Source organism: Condylostylus longicornis, unplaced genomic scaffold, assembly GCF_029603195.1.
Source record: "Condylostylus longicornis isolate FDR11 unplaced genomic scaffold, ASM2960319v2 ptg000010l, whole genome shotgun sequence".
Lineage (NCBI taxonomy): Eukaryota > Metazoa > Arthropoda > Insecta > Diptera > Dolichopodidae > Condylostylus > Condylostylus longicornis.
In genome coordinates, this window is record NW_026577979.1 from 24,278,857 (window position 1) to 24,302,568 (window position 23,712).

The 23,712-nt window shown below is 27.2% G+C and overlaps 1 protein-coding gene across 7 annotated transcripts in view; it reads right to left on the reverse strand.

Annotated features, from left to right (window-relative positions):
- The window catches only part of LOC129619164 (tensin-1), a 142,810-nt gene that overhangs the window by 33,134 nt on the left and 85,964 nt on the right, over window positions 1–23,712 (reverse strand). For 5 of the 7 annotated variants that reach the window (XM_055534267.1, XM_055534271.1, XM_055534270.1 and 2 more), the window contains exons 6-9: window positions 23,441–23,590; window positions 9,842–10,390; window positions 9,615–9,674; window positions 2,782–4,021 (exon numbers count right to left, since the gene is read on the reverse strand). In XM_055534267.1, the coding sequence (XP_055390242.1) occupies window positions 2,782–4,021; window positions 9,615–9,674; window positions 9,842–10,390; window positions 23,441–23,590 (1,999 nt within the window). The remainder of the gene's footprint in view (window positions 1–2,781; window positions 4,022–9,614; window positions 9,675–9,841; window positions 10,391–23,440; window positions 23,591–23,712) is intronic. The other 2 variants (XM_055534269.1, XM_055534268.1) reach the window with 2 other exon arrangements.

Genomic DNA, 23,712 nt, shown 5'->3' on the forward strand with positions numbered 1-23,712 from the left:
TAATTCAAATATATGTACTCGTATGTACATATGTATAAATGTATTAGAATTTAGCATTTTTGAGTTTTTCGCTCGAATAATAAAAAGGAAATTTTAAGTACATACGTACATAAATTGTGTATGTATATTTTTTTAAAGCTTGCTGACGAAGCATAATACTCAAAAGAATAACAAATGAAGCGTTAATATTCAGATGCTATAAAACCTCTGATGTCTGATAAATGCTGACATTTATTTAAGCTTATTTCGATTTTTCGAACTAAAAATATGTCAGATCATTGTATTTTCGAATATTATTTATTTCTCGTTGTCGGTCTGTGTTTCTAGTTATATAAGGTATTATTTTTTTCTCGGTTTGTGTTTCTAATAATATAAAGTATAAAAGAACAACGTGCTTTTGTTATACAAAAATTTTTTCCGAAAATCTTAAAATAGAGCTATTTCGAGGCGAAAAAGTTCCAATATCAGATTTTTCCGGGACCCTAGAGGCAAAACCCTATCTAATGCCTTTTATCCCATGTCTCTAGCTCTTAGTACCCGTAGCTATATAGATTAAGTCCTCGAGATACGATATTGATAAATTTGAGTCAGTTTTATTCGGCTTGCGACATTGTTTCTCTAACGACATTTTTTACCGAGTTTACTGTTTTTTGAATAAAAATCTATACCGAATTTAGTTATAAGACAAGACTAAAGAACGTACTTCAATAATGTTAAAACTCTTTCTAGTTTAAAATACGAATTGAAGTGATATATATGAACTTAATCAGATTTTCTTTTATTTATATTTGTCACAAAATTGATTTTCGTTAATTTGTTTTGTTGTTTTTTTAAACTTTGTTACCTTTTTTTAAAAAACAGGTCAATTATATTATGAGATAGTTTGTCTAATTCACTTTTTGTTTCTCTACATTTTTTTTCCTTCACAAACGACAATTCGAGTTGAACTTGGTGTATATATATTGCAATATTTTAATAAAGTCATATACATCTGATTATAATCATTATAATGAAGAATTTTAGTCTTGATTATAATAAGAAAGGATATATATCTATACCTATAAAAATGGTATCTAGACTTTATAAATTTCGACAACTTTTAGATAGAATGTATAAATTTGTAATTTGTAGGTCATCGACATGCTATTCTTCTCCTAGTTTGCCATTTTTTCTTTGTGTTTATATCTCTTTTTTTTCGTTTCTCCTTTTCAAACAGAAAATACAATATATTGGGTCAGCATGTTCTTTCTTGCAGACCTTCTGGTAATTCAAATTATTTTTAGCTGTATCGTTCATATAGTTTTATCTTGTTTTTTGTACAAGTTATAAGCACACGTTCTAAATGATATCTATAGCTATTTCTCATAATGCATTCTAATATTTACTAACTCTATAACATCGTTTCTTTTTATTGTTTTTTTAAATGGTGACGATATTGTTTGGAAATCTCACAGAAGCATATTATACCCCTATATAATATTGATGTTTTTTTTAATTTTAATTTAAATTATAATTTTTCCTTAAAAAGGAATCTAATGCTTGATCTATAAGCAATTTAGTTAATTATATTTCATGTTATTATTAAATCAAGCACAAATTTTTATTGCTCCTTTTAATATTAACTAAAAAATTACAAGAAGTGTGAGAAGTGTTAGCAGTTTAAATTCACATAAACGTGTGAATCAAAATGAAAAACCCATATGTTACCATTTATGTACTTTCTTGTTCTCGTATTGTAACTTGTTTCTTAATATTTTTTTGATTATTTTTGTTTTCTTTTTTCTTTTAACAAATTTAAAAAAAATAAAAATCGACTAATTTTAATATAAACTTGTGTATGTACATATATTTCGATATTTTTCAAAAGCCACCATAATCAAAAGATTCTGAAATTTATTGAATTAGTTTTGCACTTTTATTATTTTGCAATTTAAAACCTTAATATAAAAGTTCACCTTCCCACAGGTTTCGTTGGCGTTTCCCGTTTCCTTATTTGCTTCGGTTTGATATAAATACATTAAAGAAAATTACGAATGTCTTCTTTTATAACATAAAACGTGGTACACTCTTACTGTAAAACAAAACTAGAAATACTAACAAATTTTATTTATTAAAGTACTTTATATTAAATTAATACATAGGCAACTAAATTTGTTTTATTACACCTCTGCATAAGACATAACTTAACATAAGTATAGTACTTCCTTGATATTACCATAAACGGTTGGTCATATGTATAAGAGCAACAAAAATTTAACATATACAAGCTATGCGCAATATACACCAAAATGTACATGTCATTTTGATCTAAAATTATTATTTATGAAATCTAAGCAAAATATCATATTTAATTCCTAAATTGTTTTTAAAAACTTTAATTTGAACGCCCATACACGTCAAACTATCTTTTACTTTTATATGTATTTTAAACAAAAACAAAATAAAAACCTTTCTAAGGCGTTAAGAACTCAATTCTCACATGTTCTTAATAGGTAGTCTTTATTTTTTTTAATATAATAATCGATCGAATGTAAAGTTCTTAATTTTTACGTTTACCGATAAACTTATATAAAATTACATTAAATACATTTTTTCTCCACTCTGGTGGAAAAATAAAAAAAAATGGTTATCATTCACACTTAACCATTAAAAAATATTATTTATCTATATTAACAACGACACAAACGTATGTATAAAAAATTCAATCTAAATCCTAAAAAAATATAAGCTTATGAAACTTTTTAACTCTAAAAAAAACTTTAATTAAATCATTGAACTTACCCATCCGTGCTATTACTCCTATGAAAAGCATCTAAAGTATTCGATCTTTTTAATGGTTCATTGTAATAATGATAACCATTCGTTTGGTTAACTTGAGTATGCAACCACTTATTATCGTTAATTTTTGATGGCAATTTATTCCTTTCAGTACTACTAACACCAATTGTCGAATATTTTTCACTCAAAACTTTTTCACGACGTTCTCGTAGCATTTCCTCAAAATCGTTTCTTATTGGAGTTTTTCTTAACATTGAATTCGATGAGGAAAAATTGGTATTATTACTGTCTGTCGTACCGTAATCATTATTTGATAAGTTATTAACCCCACTAGCAAATTTTCGTACTAACGAAGGGCTCGAAAGCCCAGACTGTTCTTTTATCATTTTTGGATCAATTAACTCAACATCTAATTCCGGATTTTTGTCGTTATTATTTATAATATTATTATTATTATTATTATTATTATTATTATTATTATTATTATTATTATTCAGCGACACTTCCGTTAATTTATGTTCATTTGGTACACTACCATATGAAAAAGGTTTTGAATGTTCACGAGCGTGATACGGTATATTATCTTCGTCTTCTGAAATAAAATTATTTTGTTTTTGTTGATACGTCCGATCTTGCTGCCTGTAGAATGACGACTGTTGGGAAGATGTTGATGCCATACTATTGTATGTTTCACACCGTTCACGATAAATTTGTTGTTGTTGATAATTGTTGGTTGATTGGTGTTGGTGATGTTGTAGAGTATTTGTTGCTAATAAATTTCCAGGTGTAGATGTTGCTGGAATTATATTGCTAGAAATAATTGGTGTATCACGATCGCCACTTTCGCTCGGTGGTGGTGTTAAAGTTGTAGTTGTACTTGAAGTATCAGCATATAATTCCAATCGCTCTTTTGTTAAATAAGCTGATTGATTTAGATTTTGATGTGACGTTAAAGGTTCATTTACGTAAGTATTGTAAGATAATGAACGTTTTAAATGTTGCTGGTTTTGTTGCTCATAATTATTACTTGAAATTTTGTTGGGTATAACTATTACTTGTGATGTAGAATGATGTAGAGGAACAGAACTTTGATTTCGCAATTGTCGCTGAATTTGCGTTGTTTTTAAAGAATTTGATGTCGTACTACGTTGTCTATGATTTTTATTTTTATTAAAATCGGGAATATCTTGCACAGTACTTAGCATATCAGATAAAATTTCATCCAGTTCACGATGACGATCTTCTGAAATTCATATACATATAAATAATTTTTATTTTCGATTCAAAGTAATTTCAATTCAAGACCGATTTAAATACTTTTTACAATAAGATTAACTAATAAATCAAAATTTAAAAATTAAATTAAGAAGTAAATAAATGTGGCTGCATTTGTGACCTTTATATTATGTATGCAGTTTAATTTTTCATAAAATATATTAACATTTCATAAAATATGTTTCTATCCTAAAAAAATAGCCTTGCCTTACACAAATTTTCGACTATTTTGGCCCAGTTAAGCTCCGTAGTGAAAACTCGATATAAGTCAATCTAAAATAAATTTTCATATAGAGCGACGCTTACAAGTTTAAAAAGCTTCAACGTTTCACATGGTTCAAATTATTAATAATAAATTTAAGTTTACTTATTAGTAACCGAAATTTTTCTTATTAGTAGCACTGATTATTTACGACAATGTGATGTCGCTTTTAGATAGCAAATTTTTACACAAAACACATTAATAATAAGATGTCAACTATGATGATTTAACCCCCAGCACAATTTTTTAATCTTACAACTTTTGTTGAATTTTTGATACTATATAAAACTTTTGTTTGAGATTCAGGTGTGAGTGAGTTCAAATATGTTTTGTATGCATTTCATATTCATTTTCTACAACCATCGTATGTTTTACAAGATATAAAACCGTTGTATGTTAACCAGATTACCGTTGCATGTTAACAAGATATAAAATATGTATTGCAAATATAAACTCAAAGTTTGTCATATGTACGTACATACGTATACATATTTTTTTAAATTTTCACTTGTATTATGATAATGAAAATATCAAATTATGTATGTATGTATCTATTTTCAATTATTCTAAACTTTCATGCACCATTTTTAATTTAATAGTGTGTACATACAACTGACTTATGTAAGTGACAATAATATAATGGGAATAAATGATTATTATTTTAGATTATTAGATTTGATCAAAGGCAATAAATGATTAATAAATCATTTTTTTTTTCAAATTTTTTTTTTGTCACTTACTAAATTACTAATAATTTCTAAAAGAAACAATTATCTGAAGAGTTTAATGTCAAATTTTAAAGGTAACTGCGTTATACTTTAATTGAGATATTTATATTATATATTATACGAGTATTATATTATATATGAAAATTACTAATAAAACATCCAAGTATAAAAAATGCGGTTAACTACCATGTACAGCAAAATCCGCTTTATTGAACTCAAATAAAAGTATTGAAGCTTTTAGTTTTTATGAAAAAATACTTCTTCACTTTAATATCGGTTAAATAAAAATAAAAAAATAAACTCAAAACAATTGTGCACAATTCTAATCAACTTGAATTTCAATTTTTTACTAAATTGTAACAGATTTTCATAATAATGCAAGTCATCTTATATACGAGTACTATTTTCTTAGGAAGAGAAATCTATAATTTTGAAAATGGAAAAATACTAAGTAATTTTTTTTTTATTTTGTATTTCTATTTTAGCAACACATATATACAATATGGTAATATTAAACTGGAAATGAATTCACTCATTTCATTATAATTGAACTTTTTATCCGTTTCAACTGTTGTATTTTTACTAAATTAAATTTTTGAGAAGAAAAGACACGTTCTGTTTTATTCAGAATGAATGACTTCATAATATCCGCCTGATCTTAGAGGGATAGCAGTAGTAAAACCTAGCTTGGATTAATAGAAATATAATATGAAATGTTTAATCATAAAAACTAATGAAACCGTTTTGCAAGAAATGATGGGGTACAAGATCTATTCGCATCTAAATTTTAATAAAGTTGGGTCAAACCAATAGTTTGTAATGTAGCACTTTTCCCTTTATTAAATTACTAAACTTACTTTCATTCAATTACTTTCCTATGAATATATTTCAAAAATTGCATACATTTAAGTTGAATGATTTATGCAGTCTTTGAAATAAAGGAAAAATAAATTTAAAGAAGTGTTAACATAATGCTCGATTTTAAGAGTTAAATGCGTAAGTTAAGAAAAATAATTATATTTTTTAAAAGCATAGAATTTACCGTTAGCGCTCTGTGTTTTCCGAAAGCTTGCGGTTTCGAAAAAATAAGGTGCTAAAAATTCAAATTTTACAAGTTTGAGAGGCGATAACTTTAGAGGGGGTGGAGATGGGAAAAAATTTTCTTCTAACGAAATGAATTATTTATTAGTGTTAAAAAACTGTTAAAGTTACAAATTTGTACAACCTGCGGTCTAGAAAAAAATTATATCAAAAATTGGGTCATTTTATTTTTTTAAAGTTCAAGTCTGATATACCGTGGTACGAGTAGAATATGCCAACTACTACATTTTTTGCAAAATTTGGAAAATGCTTATAGTTTCATTGCAATAAATAGTTAACAAATACCATTTTTAGGGTTAAAGGGGGGTGTAACTTTTAAAGGGGGGAGATAGGTAAAAATTTTCTTCTCGGAAGTAACTTTCGGAAGTAACTTTCTAGAAAAGATCTATGTATGTATAAAATTTCAGATTTCTGTCTTTAAGAGTGTAGAAGTTTTGTAAACATGTTCAAAATTTTTGAAAAAGTGCTTAAAAATAAAAGCGAAAAGATTATAAAAAAGATTTGAATAAGAAAATAAAAGCAGAAATGAATAGCATGCACATGAAAACAAATTGATTAAAAACAGTAATTTTAATTAAGCATAATGAGCATATTAAGTGCGAACTTATCCAGAGAGGATTCAATTGAATACTTTAAAATAGTTATCACTATTCAAGTTTTCCTTCAATTACACCGAAGACATAAATAAAATATACAAAATATGTGGATATTGAAACTGAGATGTTATGAGTACATTCTTCAATGCAAGTGATGACAAAATTTCAGACATACAAAAAGATTTTAAATCTCCTGGTAATAACATGACAGTAAAGTGCAATAAGAAACATAACTTTCAAGCCAAGTAGGCAAACTGCAATAAGGAGCTAAAGAATTGAGCTTTACTAGAATGAGTTCAAGAAGAGGTGGTACTTTTTTAGTTGAAGGGATCATAAAACATAACCAATAATCCAAAATAAAGGCAAGGAAGGTTCAACTTATTAAACTTAAAATTAAAAAATACTAAAACGCGTTTCAATGTTGGTTCAGTTTATGGTTCACCGAGAACCAATATAATGAAAAATATTTTAAATGTTCTTCTATGTGCAGGTAGAAATAGATTCTTACTAACATGTGCTAATAATGCCAAAAATTTAACATTTGGATTGAGGTTCTAGGATGAATGCAACCAGGGGTTGAGAGCTAACGAAAACTATTTAGGAAACTATTTAGGACGTTATTTTCACTCAGCAGACAATCCGACTTATTGGCCTTCAGGTGGCAACAAAATTAGATTGTTTAAATTCAAACCTGTATCAGGTAATTGTCTAAAAGTTTAAATTGCTTTAATAACACAAAAAAGAAGAGCGAGATGTAAGTAGCAACAGCCACATCACCCAGAGATTGGAACTATTGTCAAAAAATTGTCTCAAACACTCAAAAGAAAAATAGAAAATTTTAAATCAATATTGTACAAAAGTTATATAAGCTATATAGGAGTTATATAAGAATTATTAAATATTAAAGATACAAATTACTTGGCAAGCAACAAAGAGAACTAAGAAGTCGATAAAGCGAAATTCTCATAAAAAAATCTGATGTGGCCAGCATAACGTATAATTGACCGCAATGCATATTACGTAGTTTAGTGAAAGTATTATGGAAGATTATGAAAATACATTTTGAACACTTCCTTTCAATTTTAACGAAGTTAACAAGCTTTTAACTAACAAACCTAGAAAAGTATAAATTTGGCCCTTTCGAAGAATTTCGCTTTGTGCCACCCGAAATCCCCTGAAAAGTTCACCAGCTAGTTTTAGTAACAGCCAGAACTAAAATATCAAATTTAAATATTAAATTTCAATGGAATTGGTTGGTTACTTCTCTTTATCTACACCAAAATGTACGATCGGCTCGCAAAAACGTCCAGTTCCCAGGATCAATCCGCGCCATAGTCAAAACAAACTCACATACAAAATTTCTTTGAAATCGGTTCAGCCGAACTTGAGATACACGCGTGCACCGATATCTCTTTAAAAGTAGTTTATTTACGCTTTCCTACTATGGAGAAGTGCGTTCCCACCGAAAAATCGACAAAGTCATTTAGGCCAATAATATCAAAAATTCTTGAAAAAAATCTTGTAAAAACAAAGAATGTTGCCTACATTGGAAAGTAAGATATTAAGCGTCAGTTTGGCTTTAGAATGGAGCGTGCAACAATTGACCAAGTGTACAGATTAATCATAGAGAACACGTTAGAAGGAAAACAATTATGTTCAACCATATTTCTGGACGTGGCCCGGACATTTGATGAAGTTTGGTACGAAGGCTTGTAATTAAAACTTAAAAGAGTGATGTATTAAAAAAAAAAACAAAAATATTTTACGCATTGCATGTACATAACATAATGCATTGCTTGTTACTTTTCTTTTTAAGCACTTTTCAAAAAAAATTTCAAAAAACAAAAAAAAATCTTATTAGTTTCATTCTGTCCGTCCGCCCGTCTGTCCATCCATCCTTCCGACCATCTGTCTATCCGTCCGTGGACATGTTTACAAAATTTCTAAACCCTTCAAGACAGAAAACTGAAATTTCATATCTACATAAGTCTTTACTAGAAACTTATTTCCGTAGAAGAAAATTTTTAGTTATCTCCTTCCCTCTGAAACCCTAAAAATGTCATAAATAGTTAAATTATTGCAGCGACACCAAAAGCATTTTTCAAATTTTGCAAAGGAAGACATAGTGACTGGCTTCTTCTACAACGGCATACCATACTTGAACTTTAAAAACAACAAAATGACGGCTGAAATTTACCGTTATCTAAAGTCCGTTTTTTCCAAATTTTTGATACCGTTTTTCTTCTACACCGTCCGTTATAAGAGTCTGAAATTTTAACAGCTTTTAGGCACAATTTTTGTTCCACCTCCATCCGCTATCAAGTTATTGTTTCTCAAAATTTGTAAAATATAAATTTTTGGCTCCTTATATTTCTGAAACCAAAAGCATTTTTAAATTTCTATAAACGCAGAAAGCTAATGGTAAATTCCATGCCATTAATAAATATAATTCTTTTTCTTAACTCACGTAATTAACCCTTAAAATCGTGCATTATGGTAATACCTTTTAAGATTTATTTTTGCTCTATGTTAAAGACTGCATAAATCGTTCAATCTAAATGTGTGTAATTTTTTAAATATATTCGTGTATGAATGAAAGTAATTTCAAAAACATTCTTACGTTCGAATTATTCATTAAGTCCGAATATCAAGAAAACGGAAAACACACTAGAAGAAACTGCGTTGAGAGAAATCGTTATTTGCAAATCAAAGTATAATAATTTTCAGCAAAACCCTAAATGATACATGATGTAGTGCAAATGCACAAAAACAAATAAATATTTTATAAGCCGAACATAACAAAACATTTTAAAATTAAAACAGCGTTTTTTTTATACAAATAGTAAATTAAAAAAAAGAACTCATAAAACTTACCTTGTGGACTTGGTTGACTTGGAAAGCTTATAGGAGACATACTTGATCTTTGGTTCGGTCCTAAATTTAAAAACAAAAAGCGAAAACAAAAATATTCAAAAATAAAGTTTCCTACCTCTTAGAATAATAAACAAATATTTATGTACCGAAACAAGTCAATTTTGTTAGTAGTTTTAAATAATAAAGATCATCTCCAACACCAGCATAAAATTGAAGCTTGAACTTACTATTTAATATGCCATTACTGGAAATTCCAGAATCCATTGATAATGTAAGCGGACTCCGAACATATTCACGTATTCCAGTTCCATTTTGCTGACTACAATTTATTTCAGATATATTATGTTTTGACTGACTTTTAATATTAGGCACGTGATATGATTCAACGGAAGTAATTTGCTGCGTTTGATGTTTTTGTTGACCTGCTCTATAATTTGATTGTGATGTTCCAGGTCTACTTTCAATATAATTATATTCTGAGGACAATTTTGGTTGACTTTGTGTATCTCTAATGCGAAGTGAAGAAGTTCGGGCTGGTGGTTCAACTGTTTTACCACGTTCTCGTTTTGGTGTACTTGTGCTAATTGGTCTATTTTCAATAACCTCAAATGATTGAAGACTACTAAATTGAGGAGGTGGTTGAATTAAATATGCTGAGTTAGTTGAAGTATGGTTTGTAACTTGTGATATTGGTATGTGTTGTGATGAATTTGATTTCGGTGATTTTAAAATTGTTGCATATAGAGAACCATCAAGTGGTCCTTGATACTTAGAACCTACAAATAAAAATTCTAAATTAAGTAAAAATTGAAATTGAATTTGAATTTTTTTTACATTAAAAATGATTTGTGTTCACATAATTTTATTAATTGGTGTTGTTTAATCAACTTAATCAAATAATTTATTCTTTTTTTCTACGTTAGTTCTCAAACATTATAGAAACATCCTTTTAGAAAATAACAGTTCCTTATTATTTTTACGATTATTTCTTAAAAAAAACCAACATCCTATCACATACACATATGTACATGTGTGTATGTGAATTAAAAATTTTTCCTCTAGAATATGTTAGTTTTCGGTAAAGTTTAACACAACGGTGGAAACATTTACCGACGACACGGCAGTATTAGCAGTGGAACCCTGAAGAATCGACAAAAAATTATAGGAAGCAAGTAGCAATATAAGTAAATGGATAAATACTTAGTAAATAAATCTGTACATATAAATTTCACAAACAGAAATTTAGTAACCCCACCAAAAATGAATTTGAATGCCACAGTCTCAATCTAAAACACAGTCAATATCTTGATATGACTTTGGATGTCGTATCATGTGGAGTTCATGTGGAAAGAATATGGAATATAGAGAAAACGCAATAAAGAGAAAGGATCTAGGTATCCCCCAAGTGAGGAAATCAGGAACTGTGGCATAGCGCGTTTGGATCAGCATGTTAATGTCGAGGCATCTCAACTTATAGAAGAGAGGGCAAAACGACTGAAGTGAACAAGACCTATAGAACAAAACTTATGGTTAGTCATTTTGACTAGTTTTCCGAGCTAAGTACATCTAGTTGCGTTTTAGGTGGACTAAAGTCTCTCCCATTATTATGATAGGTCGGATGACCGTTTGGGTCCGCCTATCTTTGTCTCTGATTTTTAAAACCTGTATTAAAAACATTTTTTTTGATCCACCAATAATGATATATGATATTGTACAATTTACTGGATAAACCTGTATATACCATAAAAAGTATAAATTTGGTTCTCAGTATAGGTTCACTTTTATAAATACGATTCCCCTAGGAAAAGTTGTTTAAGGTTTACAACTGTTACTTGTTAATAACGGTTAAATTAAAAATTTCAAGAAAATATGGTTATTATTTTCCTCGAATTGATCAACAACAGTGAACTGCTCTACTAGTAAAGCTCCAGATACTAGGACCAGATATACCTATAAAATTTATAAAATCAAAACACCTGCAAACGTACCAATTTTGTAGCACATGCAATATTTTTTGCAACAATTCTACCACCCTTATTACATGTAATGCGATCAACATGTAAAAATCCAAAATTTTATATGCAAACATTGGCGAAAAAAATTTATAGAACTTACTTGGAAATTTTATTTAGTTTCATTAAATTATGTAGGTGTATATTAGTTAAATGAAAGCATTGATGAACGCACTTTTGGAAGAGTTTAGAAATCCTACCAATTCGACCTTTTAAAAAAGTTTTCAACATTTGTAAGAATTCATTAATAAGACAAGTGTTTAGGGTTCTTCTATTGAAAAATATAGAATATAATCATGAAAAGTAAAGTAGTAAAAACTTCTGCGAATTTTATTTGGGAAGCGTCTCTGATCAGTCCTATGAGATATCATGCCCAGAAAGATAGTAAAGAGGGAATAAGCAAGTTCTTTAAGAGTGATAAATAAACAAAATAGTCCCCCTTAACATATTAGATTGGGAAGGCCATTATGGTCCATTGAAGTTAAAGAAAAAAGTTTTAAACTTTGTCTTAAATTGCCTGAAGTATATAGGTGATTCAAGAAGTGCGTAGAACTATTTATTTAGTATGTGATCCTAAACGTTATATTTCTTCTGAAAAATCTATTTTTCAATATTAAGAAAATAAAAATTTAAACTTTATTATTGTTCATTTATTTATTAAATAGTTTAATATTATTATTGTTTATTTATTTATTAATTTAATTATTAAACTTTATTACATAGCAACGAAGATTTAAAATTTGTGCACGACTTTTTATACCCTGTACCTTCGTGAAGGGTATATTGACTTTGGTATGGAGTTCATAACCACTTGAGAGAATCGCCTCCAATATGAGCATGTATACATATTCTTGCTCAGCGTAAGATTCTGCGTTGATCAAGCCATACCCGTCTATCCGATCACACAATAGCTTAAAAGCGAATAATGCAACCGACACCAAACATTTCCAGTTTTTTCTTTTCTGCCAAGGACGGCTACTATTGTAATTGGGCCAAACTAGAGAACGGATTCGTGTAGCTACCATACAACTACAAAACCTAATTTTAAATATTCGAAATAATAATAAAGTTAGATTCATGAAACTAAGCAGTTGTATAGAATAACTTCACAGGTTCGAGTAATTGCTATAAACTATGAAAGGTGAAGGGTATAATTTTTTTTTTCCATTCATTTATTACTTATTTGTTATTTACAATTATATACAAGCGTTTCATCGCCTAAAGTAGGCATTACAGAAACTTAAATCTAGCAAAAATTATAAAAATTCTTTTTGTTCTTAATATAAATAAATGTTATTAATCGTAATGGAAAGTTAATAAAACTTTAATTCAGAATATTAATTTTCAAATTTACCAGTGCTGTAGTGGAGGGTATACGGGGGTATACGCCGTATACCCTATGCTTTTAAAATTTAGATAGCGTATACCTAGTGGTTTTACTTAAAAATAGCGTATACCCTATGATTTTGTTCAAATTTTTTATTAAAAATTTATTATTTTCTTTCTTTGTAATAGTAAAAAAAAAAATGATGATAAAAATTGTACTAAAAATTGCAAAAAATTTTCAAATTAACAATTCACACAAAATATTTCATTCATTTAGTAAAAATTTCTTGGGAAAAATATATCAACTATATTCAAATTAATAATCAAAAAAGCCTCCTTTAACGAAAAACGGAAAACGAATATAACCGAACCTTTAATTTTTGAAAATGGTAATTTTGTTTAAAACCACAATGAAATGAAAACTTTAAACTTTCCTAATATTTAAAAATTATTATGTTTGCTTAATAGAAAATATGTTAAAAAATTAAAGTTTAAATAAAAATAAAGTTATATTTTCTGATGTTAAAATCATTTACAAAAAAAAGTAAAAACGACTTCTTCAAGATAGATGTTCTCTTATTACCAATGCTGTATTTATCCAGCAGTGATGTAAACTAATACATAAACAATTTGGTTTTCGATTTAAAACGATTCTCTTCCAATTCTATACAATTGAAAATATATTTGAATTTTATCAAATACTCTTCTTTAACTAAAGTTGCTATGGTAACCATGCTAAACTACGTTATTGTGGACGTTAATTTTGCATATTCTTTAGTTTATTTGAAGTTAGCAAAAGCTGTTGACAAAGTAACATTGATTTTCAAAAAAATATAATTTTGAAAACTTCTTTAAGTAAGTTTATTGATACTGGCTTAAAAGCTTATTTAAATTGTTTTTAATTGTTGATGAAAAGTGGGTGTTTGTTTTTTAATAAAAATATAATTAAAAATAACCTTGTTTATTTTTACCAAAAATTTATATTCTCAAGCGTATACCCTATGCTAATTTTACGACTACAGCACTGAAATTTACAAATTTAGATTATTCATTTAAGAAGTATTTCATCAGTTATTATTACGTAATAAATAATTTATTTTGAACAAGTGGTATAATAATTAATTCAAGATTTCGTTCAAACGAGCTGAGGATAGTAAGAGTTCTTTTAATTCAATTTTAAAACGACCAATATCCGGTATATTTTTTAGATTGCTCGGCAGATGATTGTATAATCTAGAACCGGCGACAGATAGTCTTTGGGACGACATTATGGAACCGCTCCTACAAACACGAATGTTATTCCTGTGCCTAGTATTAAACCTATGTGAATATCCTCCAATCGAAAAGATATTAGAATAACCAATATTATTAAGTATTTTATAGATTGCCAAAATTACTTGGTACTGATAGATACCCCTTATAGGCAGGATCTTGTTTTCGAAATAAAGGTCAAAAGTACCATATAACAGCGGCAAACCCAAAATGTTTTTTAGAATTTCATTTTGACTTATTTGTAACTTTTGAATTCTATTATTTGTCGACCAAATAGATGTACCATATGACAATATAGAGTGAATTAAAGCACTGTACATATTTATTTTAATTTCTCTAGGTATCTTATTTTTATATTTATACATTATGCCATTAAAAACACTTAATTTTCGTTTAATTTATCTATATGAGAGGACCAGCTCAAATTTTTGTCTATCATAATACCAAAAAATTTAATTACCTCTACTTCTTCTAATATTTTGTTCTCTAATACGAGTAGAATATCTACATTTCCAATATTTCTTCGACCCGATCTAAAATGAATTACTTTGGATTTAAGTGCATTCATCGACAATTTATTTATTCTAAAAAATTCATTCAGAATAACTAAATCATGTTCAACATTTGATTTAATAAAGTTTAAGTTGTTACCAGGGTAGAACAAACTACAATCGTCCGCAAATAAAAATAATTTACCCACGAGAGGTAACTTATGTATATCATTGATAAATATGAGAAACAATAAAGGCCCCAAAGTAGAACCTTGAGGAACCCCGATATTAATCCTTTTTGTGGAGCTAAAATCATTTTTGAACTTTACAAATTGCATTCTATTTTTTAAATAGCTATTCATTATGTCAAGTGAAGTAAGTGAAGTAAATCCAACAAAAGAAAGTTTAGATAGTAGTAGGTCGTGGTCAATAGTATCAAAAGCCTTTTGTAAATCTATAAAAAGTCCAGTCACAATATTAAAATTTGTCAGTTTCTCACAAATCATGTCAACGACGTCAATGAACGCGTTTTGTGTTCCTATCCTAAAACCGTATTGATATGGGAAAAAGAACTGATTCGTAGTTAAATGTGACTCAATCCTTTTATACATTATTTTTTCAATAATCTTTGCATATACTGGGGGGACTGTTATTGGTCTGTAATTATTAGTTTTGGAAATGTCACCGCCTTTGAAAATAGGCACAACTTTTTGAATCTTTAAAGAATCAGGATATATGCCACCACTGATAATTTTTCTATAAAGTTGAGTAAGTAAAGAAGAGAATAAATATGCTGAATTTTTTATAACTTTTATTTGTATACCATCCCAACCAACAGAGCTTTTGTTTAGCAAATTAGTTATAATGTCTAGTACTTCTAATTCACCAACATCGGAAAATTGGAAATTATTAAAATTTAAGTTTAGAGTGCCAAAAAAATTTAAATTACTTAAATTTAAATTACCACCCGGTATACAATTAAACGAAGCAGAAATAGTTTCGCCTATGTGAGCAAAATAATTATTAAATTCCTCAGCAATTAAACAATTATCATATATTTTAGTATTATCACTCTTAACAATACAATTTGTTACTACCCTTTTTTCTCTCCCAGTAATATCATTAAGAAACGACCAAATTTTTTTTTGATCGAATCCAAATGAGCCTAACCGATAACTATAATAATTCCGTTTCGACATTTTTATTGATTTATTAACAATTTTGTTTATTCTTAAGAAATTATCACGCAAATTTGTATTATTCGGATTACGCTTCAATTTTTTTCCTAATCTATTTTTTTTCTTGAACTAAGCCTTTCAAAGAATTATTTAGCCAAGGAACTAATGCATTTTTTCCATCAATATCAGAAATTTCAAAAGACTTAGAATTGGAGTTAATAATATTTTTTATGTCAAAAACCAGTCTATGTCCAATTCAATCCACTATACCTATCCAATGTTAAAGACGAGTTTATAGCAACTTTAATCGAAGAAAAATCAAGGTCATTCTTAATTATATTAGAAGACTGAGTAATATTTATATTTTTATTTAATAAAACTAACAGTAAATTGTGATCACTTGTGTTGATTTCTATTGCAGCAATATTTGTTTTTAATTTTGATTCATTACAGAACACATAATCGATGCAGGTAGAACTTGATGGTCTTGTAATTAAATTATGTCGATGCTCATAATTAAAAGAAGAGAGAATGTTTAAATATTTTAACTTAGAAGCATTATTTTCAAATATATTAACATTAGTATCGCCGGTTAGTAAGCACGGTAAGGCTTAAATTCTCAACAAGATTCCCTCAAGAATCCTATTGAAAACCTCATATAAATAACATATAAATTTTTTGGAAAGATCAGGGCTCGAAAACTGATTTGCTGACCGGTTTTACATTTTTCATTATATCTGCGGAACGAATTTTTGGAATTTCTTGAAATTTGAGTTCTGGTTGTTACCGAAAATAACTGGCGAGCTTTTCAGGGAATTTGGGTGGCACAAAGCGGAACTCTAATAAGAGACAAATTTACATTTTTCTAGGTATATTAACTATAAGCTTGCTAGTGTCCTAAAAATTGGAAAGAACTATTTAACAGACACTTTTATAATATTCCATAACACTTTCACTTAACTAGACAATACACAATGCGTTCGGTTATGTGCTGACGACATCAGATTTTTTGTTTACAAATCCTTGTTTTAAGTTTGTATTGACTTAAACTTTAATTTTCTTGTTGAAAAAGGGAAAATTTGAAAAACAAAATTTTCCAAGAATAAGAAAGAAAACACCTTTTCTGGTTCATGAAAAAAAGTAAAATAAAAATTTCAAAGTAATTTATATGAAATAAAAATTAAATTAAATTTTTTTGTTAAAAAAACTCTTTTATGACTTTTCCTGATTTTCATTTTCGGGGAATATAAACGAGTAAAATATTAGCAAAACCATGATAGATAAGTTATGCTCCGATTTATAGAACTCAAGGTTTTACAGATGCTTGGCGGTACGGAAAAAAAGAAACTCAAACGAATAAAAAAAGTAATATATTAAAAACGTTTTTTTGATGTAATAACAACTATTATTTCACATTAAAGATATACAAGCTTATAAAAATTTCATAAATTTTAGTTTGGAGGGTCCCTCTATTGAAGGATAAAATGAAGTCATTATCTGGAATCACCTTTTCGTTTCTCTATAATCCATTTAATAAGTCATTAAAGTACTGTACAATGTTAAAGATGTCTTTTATAAGAGAACAATTTTTGAAGTAGGAATCATTAAAAAATTAGGAAAAAAGGAACAAGAAAAGATAAAATTTGCGTTTCCAATTGCCACAACGAAAAAAATATCGTGTCACAGAACGGTATAATAAACATTAACGTCGTTTCTTCAGACGAAGTTTATATGAATGTAAAATAAATTAGTACTAAAGTTTCTTTGTTGTTGAATTAGAAATACATATAATGTACACATACTTAGCAATCCTTTTAAAATTTCTGTTACGACTATACTTTATATGAATATTATATAACTACACATTACACAAGCCGAAATAAGATACATGATCATATACTAATGCTAAAGTGGAAGATGAAATACTTTTGCAGGCTTTTAGTTAAATATGCCTAAAATTTAAATTGTTCATGTAAATTTATTGGTTAATGTATGAGTATATTTTGTTAAAGCAATCCTAGTTTTCGTGCAATCCTTGCACTTCGTGAAGGGTATATTCACTTTGGTATGGAGTTTGTAACCACTTGAAGGAGTCGTCTCCGGTATTGACATATGCTTATCGTAAAATTCTGCGTTGATTTAGACATATGCGTTCGTCCACCCGATTGCACGAAAAACGTAAAAACTACAACTGCTATTGTAATTCGACTAATTCGGACAACGGGTTCGGCTAGCTGCCATACAACTCACAGATGTTTTTTAAGTATTTCAAAAACTAATAAAGGTATTTATATCAAATTTTGTAAGGCTGTGTCCAATTATGTTTATGTTCATCCATTAGTTGAATGCATGAAATGCACTAGTTCGGGTAGCTGCCATACAACTTCGATAGTTAATTTTAAATATTTGGAAAAAATATAAAGGTAGATTTATGAAATTCGACAAGCGTGTGTACAATTTTAGGTCGGATATAATCGTGAAGTTTTGGTGAAATTACTTGCCAAGTTCGGGTAGCTGCCACACAACTCCGAAAGTTAATTTTGAATATTTGGAAAAATAACAAAGCTAGATTCATCAAACTCGGCTGTCGTGTGTCGGATTTCAGATCAGATATATTTCTGAAGTTTTGGCGGAATGACTTGACAGGTTTGAGTAGCTGTCATTCAACTCCAAAAGAAATTTTTAAATATTTGGAAAAATATTAAGGCTAGATTCATCAAACTCGTTTCAATTATTAAGGCTAGATTCAAGTTTCTATTGAGTGGTTTGACAGAGTCAAGTAATTACCATTTGGAAATTGAAGATATTGCTAAATATTTCAAAAACAAGTTTTTAAACTCAGTTTGTCAAAGTGCGGAGTATTATTCAATCGGCTTATACCGACTGAAACGTTTTTACTTGTTAATATTTCAATTTATTATTTTTAATAATAAATTAAAATTTATTTAATAATTTTATTTCTCCACTTATTTTTTAATTACTTACATAAAATATTTTAGTACATACATATATATACATATGTGAACCCCTTGTCAAAATTAAATAATGCGTTCCTGTCAATCCGAATATTATTAATCGGAATAAGTTCTTATATTTAAATAAAATACTGTTATTTTTAAAATAAAAATATCACTTTTAAATCTCAAACATTATTTGTTAATTAGGCACTCCCTTTCTTTTATAAAACGTACGACAAAATTATTAAAAATGAAATTTTAATCACTAATATCACATCACATTAAAATTTACATATGTATGTATGTACATATTTGTAAATTATATAAGTTAAAGTATTTTTGTTGAATTTTGTATTTTATACACCATAATCTTTGTTCACTCAGCTAAAATATTACACAACTACATATATTTTTCTTAAATATGTATATATAAACTACATATACATATTTTCTTTTGCTAAAATGAAAAATTCAAGTTTTAAAATTTCTTAAATTCAGCAATTAATTTCTATTTCTCGATTTAATGCATTCGTTTATATACTATATTTTATGTATTTAATTAAGCATTCTTGCTTGTTATTCAAAATAGAAATAAAATTTCAAAATAATTTCAGACTTCAATAATTTTAGTTTTTATTTTTATTTTTTGAGAATATTATAAAGCGGTTCTACTTTTATGACAATTGTATTTTTTGTGCTTTTAAAAAAATGTTTTCATCCAAATTAAACTAAATTTTAACGAATTTGAAAGTATTAAAAAATTTAGGAAAATGTTTAAAATTACTTTTACTTCATTTTTTAAAAAAATATGTATGTACAAATTTAGCAATATTCCAACCGTTTATTAACAACTATCGAAAGGTTTTTTCTACATTCCAACACGTTGAAAAACCGACTGAATGAATGAACTAGATAATAATTTTAAAATATTGTTTGTTTTACTGAATTTTAAGAAATAAAACAACAGAAAGAAAGATAAAAGAACTTTTTTTATTAAAACAGTTGTGCATATGTATGTGTCCAAAATGAGACTACGCTATTAATTCTGTTCTTCTAATTTTAGGATACTTTCAATTTTTGTGTAAGTATTTTATCATTTTTAAAAAATTTCATATAAATAATGTTTTTGACAGCACAATTTCCCTAAACTAATAAATACATACATATTATTATTTTTACATTTACGCAATGATCATTTCATACTGACCCATATAATGTTTATGTTACATATATTGAATATTGTAGTAATTCAATTAATTATGAATTTTTTTAATTTTATTGAATATTTACTATTGACAATGAATTTAAATTATTTAGATATGCATATTTATAAATACAACAAATAACATTAAATTACTTCAAAATTATGATTTCTATGACAGTATTTCTATTGTTATATATGTATTTCATAATCCATTTAAAGGGTTTTGTAAGTGTTTTATTATCATAAATGTTCCCATCTAATTTTAAACTTTTCTTTATAAATAACACAAATATTGTGTTCACATATTTTATGTAAGTAAAATGTAAAAAATTGAAGTAGCGATCTTTCTTTTACATAAAGAAATTTTAAAATTTAGAATTATTTTTAATATTTATTATAACAAATTCGATAAGAAGAAATGTTATCATATTGGATTTTTTCTTACAAACATACATACATATGTACGTATGTATGTACATAAATACGATTTTTTGAGGAACGAAAAAATTTTCTTTCATAGACAACAAAGAAGCAAAAATATTTTATTAAACAGAAGAAAAAATACGTGTTTTGTTTTGCAAGTGACGTAGAACGCAATTTAAGCAAATACAAAAATATTGCGTGCGGAGTCTTTTTTTCATCAAGATGCATACATATTAAAATTTTAACTTAGAAAATATAAAGAATTTAATTTTGTTTTTGCGTAAAATAAAGAAATAAATGTATAAAATTCGTCTTAAATGAAAGGGCAGCGAGCGAAAAAGAGAAACTAGTAGATTCAAAAATTTATATGTATGTATGCATAAACCAAAATAAATAATGATTACAAAATTGTCTAAAAATACTTATTCTAATGTTTGTGAAATTTTGATTTTATTTAAAGAAAAACAAATGATTGATTATTGCTTGTTTATGATTCGTAAGGCAACTGGCTTGATGGAATCTTAAAAACGTGATATACATACATACACACGTATAGATATTTTACGTAATTTCAATTGATTTTTTTTAGAAAATTAAATATAACGATAATTTTTAAGTTCTACTTCATTTTAAAAAATGTATGCTATTATTTAGTGATTTTTATACCCTGCACCTTTCACAAGTTGCTTCTTTTGTGCAATTGACGGCTGCTATTGTTATTGAACCAATTTGGACGAAGGGTTCGGGTAGCTCCCATACAACTCAAAGAGATGTGTTTAAATATTTCAAAAACTAACAAAGTATAATATACTAATATACTATATATAAAGTATAATATACTATATAATATACTATATAATACTTAGTACTATATTATATAAAAAAAATTTTAAACTCAGATTGCTAAGGTGCAAGATATAATTCGTTCGGTTTATACCGACTGAAACGTTTTATCTTGTTATTATTAGCATTAACCCTACGGCTATTACACTATTTTTTCATTTTCAATTGAAGGGCCAAATACAAAATATGTTAATTCTCAACTTTTTTCGAAATTACGTTGTATTATATTTGTATTCCAAAATAAATTAAATACATATTATGTGTTTAAGACAATAATAATAATGTAATATCTGGCTGTCTATTGAGTGTCACTTGAAAATTAAAATAAAGAAATTTTTACTTCAGAAAAAGTACGTTAGAAAAGTTCTTGACAGTTTGAAATACATACATACATATTCATCAGTTTTTCTCGCTTAAATACTTAAAATCTATTTAAAAATCTATTTAATGAACAGAATTAGTTACTGTGATTTATTTCTCGAACCTTAAATTTAATGAAAATACTCTTTATTAACAAATTAAAGTCAAAGTCGATATTTCAATATTTTAATAATTAAGTAAAAATAAAATAAAAATAATCCCCGTGTAAATTCTAATTTTAGGAATTGAAGATAAAAAAATTTTAAAAGTTTCAGCTTTGAAATATTTTTGAAAATAATTTTTTTCTAAAATAAAAAAGTTTTCTTAAAAGTTTAAGAAAAATTAAAAAGTTTGTTTTTTAATAAAAACCTGCTGGTTACCCTATTTTAGAAGCCCCTGCCTTGTTTTGTAAGTTATAAGCAAAAAAAACTTTTTTTATGCTTATATAACTTATAAAACAAATTTTTTGAGCACGAAGTTGTCTTTATACCCCTGAACAAATTTCGTCAAAATTGGTTAAAATCCCTGTACTTCAGAAATCCTTGAGATTCGGCACCTAATCTGTAAAAAAAACTTTAACCATTTTTGACTTTCTAACCAATGCTATATTTCGACAATGAGATTTCGACTCTAAGAGAAAAAAAATCTGAATATATTTTAATTGTAAAATAACATTTCTTAAAAAACTCTTCATAAAATTTTTAAACAAGCGTATTTATATGATAACGTCTTAACATGAATTAACATTCATGTATAATATAAAATGTTTTTTGGGTACATATTTATGTACTATTAACGAAAAAAAATCTTTAACTGCATTAGTAACGTACTTTCAGTTTTAATTAAAAATATGATATATTTTTTGCAAAATTTTTTGAAATTTTTCGAGTTAAAGAGATTTTTACTTTTATGGGAACTGAATTTTATTTCGAGTTATAAAATAATTTTTTCACACGTTTTCGAGGTAAGGAGATTTTCGAGTTGTAGACACTGTATTTTTAAAATATAATTCTATAATGAATATTGTATTTGAATAAAGTATTGGTTATTATTCTATGCATCTAAATCAAAATAGAAGTTAAAAAATATCTAAATTAAAAAATTTTCAACATCACTTACTTCAAGTTTTAAATAGTTTTGAAGCAATAATTTGATTTTCTTATTACAATTTTTAAATTATGATTTGTTATGATGAGGTAGTGTAAACTCATTTTAAATCACAAAAACTATTGCATACTGTCAGGGTAAACATTTTTGTTTCGGCAAGTTTTAATATGTAAATTTTTATTGCATACATTTAGGAATACATGCTTAAAACAAGTAATACACGTTCTATTGTCGTAATAAGATATTGTCGTATTGTGTAAAAAGCAATTCAAGCGATAAGTGTAATGATTTTTATGATTAGGTGCTTCTAGATAATGACTTTATACTTTGTGAAGACATAGCCTATGATGAGACAAGAAAATCTTACTGTAAAACTTCAACCAAAAAGTCTTTGAAGGACGATAAGGACTGTTAGAGATAAAAATTTAAAAATCCTTATACTTCTTTTAAGCAACGTAGTTATTACAAGTGAAATTATCCCTAATGTTTCAAAGTGAGGTAGGAAACGCAAGATACATTTTCGAAGTAAACGATTTAATATTTTTACGAGTACTATTTATGTATAAGCAAAAATTATATAATTGTACATAAATAAAAAAACTTTTAGATTCTCTATCGTGTTCAGCTCAAATATGCTTAAAAAAAAAACTTACTCAGATCAAAATCCTCAATGCTATCTGCCTTTGCTAAAACATTGGCTGGTTCTGTTCTAATCAATGGGCTTTGAAACAAATAATTGTTTTCGCTACCAACGCCACGGTTAAAAAGAAAAGTTACTTTACAATCCTTTGGGAAACGATGATCTGAAATTTGCAAATTAAAAGTAAATAATTTTTATTTCAATTTAAAAATACAAATGTGTATATATATGTGCATACATACATCGTTATTTTTATACCCTGCACTTCGTGAAGGAGTCATCTGC